Below are 4,349 nucleotides of genomic sequence, written 5' to 3'. Positions count from 1 at the left end.
TTGTGATTTCTGCCACCTATTTTAATTTGATTTGACTCTAACTTTCAAGATTTTGTCTACCTGATTTATCTTTTTCACCTTCTTACCCTCTCTTACTGTTATATATAGACAATCTCAATGTATTATGCATCTGTGTTGGTATTTGATAGGTTGGCGGCAACGGTAGAGAACGTTTTGAACTATCACAGCAGTTTCTGCAGTGTGTTTCCAAGTCACCATTTCCATTTAATACTGCAAAGCGAGCAGTTAAATTTTCTTTGTGGCTACAAGAAAGAGACAAAGTCCTGAAGGAAATGGGTACCAATCTTGCTGAAGATCTTCAATGTGGTGACATTTTTCAGTTGTTTGCCTTAGTCTCGTCGGGTGAACTTTCAATTTCACCATGCTTACCAGATAATGGTGTTGGAGAGGCTGAAGACCTGAGGAACACAAAGCGCAAATCTGATGTTGAAGGTGAAATAATTTCTCGTCGGGAGAAAGGTTTCCCGGGTATTGTCATTTCTGTACACTGCACAACAATGTCAAGGGCTGATATTTTAGATTTGCTTGAAGATAATAACAACGACAACCAACCTTTTGAGAAGAGCTCCAAACTAAACACCGATGAAAACTGTAACAATTCAGGTCCTGACCAAATGTTGGAAGTCTTTAACTCTTGTGATACAGTACCTGTGGAAGAAAACCATATTGAATCACCGTGGGAAGCTATGGTAGGCTATGCAAAGCGATTGATGTTTGTTCCTTCTAATCAAGAACAAGAATGTGTCATCTGTGCTGAGGTCTTCAGGGTTGTTTATGCTGCTATCCAAAATGCTGGTGATCAAGGGTTAAGCATGGGGGAAATCTCCCAAATTATAAACTTGCCAGGTATATATGCCATGAGATGTAACCAAGTATATGATTGACTTAAAGCTGTTATAAAAAAGTCAGTTATTTAACTTATTTGATGTTGTGTATTGGTATTTTGCTTTATACATTTCAGGAGCAGAAGTAGATGGACTGCTTGTTGATGTTCTTCAGGCATTTGGTCAAGCCTTTAAGGTTTCTCCTTTCCTCATTCCATTCCAACAGTTTATAGCATGTTTTGATTATTCCAAACCATGGATTGATCCAATAAAAAAAGCAATCTTTTTTGTTTTTACTCAGTCCAAAGGTTTGAGACTCAAAATCCTGTTCAAACATAATCCAAGCTTTCGCCAAAATTTGGTTGCAGATAAAACACAATTTGCACCATGCACATCCCAAGACTAATTTAGGGAGTGCAAACAGTAATGAAAATATACAGAAAGTACTGCTATGTTCATTGATCAGATAGTTTCCTTTTGCATTTTCCCATGTTGGACTCTTCAATACTGTTATCTTTTGTTTTTGTTTATTGTTTTTCTTCTCTGTATTTTCTGTGTTCTCTTGAATTTTGTTGAGCGAAAGTGGCTTTGGGGAACTCTTGTGAGAGGAAGCTTTGGGAAAGAGAGCATTGCAAATCGTGTTTTCCCATTTGAGACTTAAACCAAACAGGCTGATACTCCTTTTGTTATTTTGAAACTATATATGAAAGGAATTGGGACTGGTTGTTGAGATTTGCTGGAGTTATTAACAACAGTAGAAATTTAAGCTTATTACCAGAAATGATAAGTTTTTCCCTTTTTGGGGAAATTATGTTGATTTACTCTCATGCTGGCGGTTTTAGTATGTTATTCATATTCAGTTTTAAAATTTTAGTTTCTTTCTCTTTTATATCTAATAATATTCTCGTTTCTCTGCAGGTCAATGCTTTTGATTCTGTTCGTGTTGTTGATGCTTTATACCGTCACAAGTACTTTTTGACACCTGTATGTGGTTTAAATCAAGGTACTGTGCATCCTTCATCACCAAAGACCATTGAGAAAAGTGGTCATAGACGTAATCTTCACAAAGTGACAATTCTTAATCTTCCACTTGGTGATGAGAAGCCTAAAAGTAAAGCTTGCGATAGGAATGAAGGCTTTGTTGAAGATAGACTTATTGATTCCAGTGTTGATAATGTAAAAGACACACAGAAATTCTCTTCTGGTGAACTGTGTGTGCCAATATTGCCGTGGATCAATGGAGATGGGACCATCAACAGCATTGTCTACAATGGTCTCAGACGCCGTATCCTTGGAATAGTGATGCAAAACCCAGGAATGTTGGAGGTATGTGCAATCTTTATTTTGATTGAAAGATTGTAATCCATGCTGACACCCTTGCTTATCTTAAAAATTAGTGCTTGCATAATAAACAAAAATATCGGCTGACTTTTTCATTGTGTATCTTGTTAGGGTGATATTCTACGTCAGATGCATGCGCTGAATCCACAGGTATTCAACCGAACTTAGACAATTGTTTAGATCATATAATCTGTATGAATGATAATGACCTGAGTCAGGGAAAAGTGTCTCTGTGTTCCTGTTGGATGAAATATTTACCTACATGTGCTTTTGTTCTCTGGAATCCATGAATTTTTCTTTAAAGCTCCAAGATAAGCTTTATATCATATCCCCGTTCCCATGAGATTATACTGAAACCTGCCATCACACCTCTCTAGTTTCAAAATTATGCAAAATCCTGATGTGTATATTACTTAGGTTTTAGTCGTTATTAAATTATATCACTAATATAATAATTACTTAATTAATATAGATGTTCCAACACAAAAATAGATCATATAAAGAGTATCCCAATTGATAGTGCTAAAGTTGAAGGCGTTATTTGAAAGGGTGTAAAGTCTAATCTCGTCTATGGGCACGGTGCATGATTGGAGTAGTACACAATAGCATTGTCAGATTCATGAAGCTTACATTCTTGTTAACTAAATGTTAAAAAGCCATACATTAATGGAAAAGTTACCTATACAAATCATTTGAGATATGGCATGGAATGGGAAGAGAACAGTGGAGGGAAAATGAAGAGAAGTGAATGGTTATGATGGGATTATATATAATTAGTTAGGGACCCTTTCGTGTATATTTCATTACTCCTTAAGTTAAAAGGGTTTGTTTCTATGCTTGAAGATGCCAATTATCTTATCATTGTTGGTGCTGATATAATTTGTTTTTCTTTTTCATCCTGCTGATCCTGATTTTGCTTATAATTATGTTTGTGGCACTCTTGCTTAAGAGTAAATGCTGATTTTGTGCTTCTCACAGAGCTGTAGAACACTATTGGAATTGATGGTTTTGGATAAACACTTAATTGTGAGGAAGATGCATCAAGAAAGATTTGGTCCCCCCTCCATACTACAGAATCTTATTGGACGAAAATCCAATCAATCAAAGTGGATATGTCTCGAGCATTACTTTGCCAATCCCATGAGTACTTCCTTCTTGTAGGGAATCTCATTGGACATGTAAAGCCCATAGATAATGTGTTTATATGTATAAGGATGAACAAAAATATATGGAAAAAAAATTATGTTAGTCTTTATGTATAATTAGGACTTTAGAGAATTTTTAAAACTTAGAGAGCATTCTAGTTGTGTATTTAAATTAGGATCGCATAATTGTTCTGTAAGTTCAGTCTTTGACTAACCATAGTAAACCAGTTAATCACTCTTAAATAGTGGGATACACATTTTATAGAAGTTACAAAAGTAATGGTAATTAATCTTTTATTTTTATCATTTTATCAACTTTTTTTATTTTAGAGGATTTAAATTCGTAAACGAGGTTCTTGAAGAAAATAGAGAACACTTTATGCTATGCAACTCCTCTATTCTTATCCAAATCCAAAATATGTGGAAATAGCAATACAAGTTGGTCTTGAGTGTCAACATTACAATAACAGTATTCAATGCTTATAGTGATCTACTACTATTAAAATCAACTGCATACGAATTTTGTTTGGTTCAGGAATTAGGGATTCATTAGAAACGGGTTTTGGTTAGCCAGTTAAAAAAACTAGTATTTATAAAACCAGAACCCAAATAGAAAAAGGTTACAATTTATAAATTGTTTGAAAAAATCGGTTATTTTCAATCTAGTTAAGGTTCTTTAAATGGTTAATTAGCTCTTTTTTCTTTTTCCCGCATGAAGCTCTGTTTACAAAAATGTCAGGCTATTTTAATGAAAAAAGCTGAAGCTAATATATATATTTTAATTTTGATGTAATGATGTATAAAAGTTTGTGTATATGAATTTTGAAGTATTGAAAATAGATTACTTTCTTTCGCGGTAATGTAACATGATAAAATTATTTTGAAAATTAAGTTTAACTAAGTTGGCCTAATAGTTTAAGCATTGATAACTAGAAATTCATGATTCTGAAAATTGGACCGAATCGGTCGGTCGGACCATGAATCGGGTTTCCCTACGGTTCGACTCGACCTGAAAAAC

General features: G+C 34.4%; 1 protein-coding gene across 8 annotated transcripts in view; it reads left to right on the top strand.

The window, feature by feature from the left end:
* The window catches only part of LOC107622687, a 14,631-nt gene extending 10,997 nt beyond the window's left edge, over positions 1–3,634 (top strand). For 6 of the 8 annotated variants that reach the window (XM_021114079.1, XM_021114078.1, XM_021114080.1 and 3 more), the window contains 5 exons: positions 150–867; positions 983–1,041; positions 1,764–2,171; positions 2,298–2,336; positions 3,165–3,634. In XM_021114079.1, coding sequence (XP_020969738.1) covers positions 150–867; positions 983–1,041; positions 1,764–2,171; positions 2,298–2,336; positions 3,165–3,347 — 1,407 coding nt within the window. In that variant the 3' untranslated portion in view covers positions 3,348–3,634. Of the gene's footprint in view, positions 1–149; positions 868–982; positions 1,042–1,763; positions 2,172–2,297; positions 2,337–2,658; positions 3,025–3,135 lie in introns of those variants that run through there. The other 2 variants (XM_021114084.1, XM_021114083.1) reach the window with 2 other exon arrangements.

Source organism: Arachis ipaensis, chromosome B10 (assembly GCF_000816755.2).
Source record: "Arachis ipaensis cultivar K30076 chromosome B10, Araip1.1, whole genome shotgun sequence".
NCBI classification, from domain to species: Eukaryota; Viridiplantae; Streptophyta; class Magnoliopsida; order Fabales; family Fabaceae; genus Arachis; species Arachis ipaensis.
The sequence above is the reverse complement of the archived record's forward strand: the minus strand, read 5'-3'. Positions and strand labels throughout refer to the sequence as shown.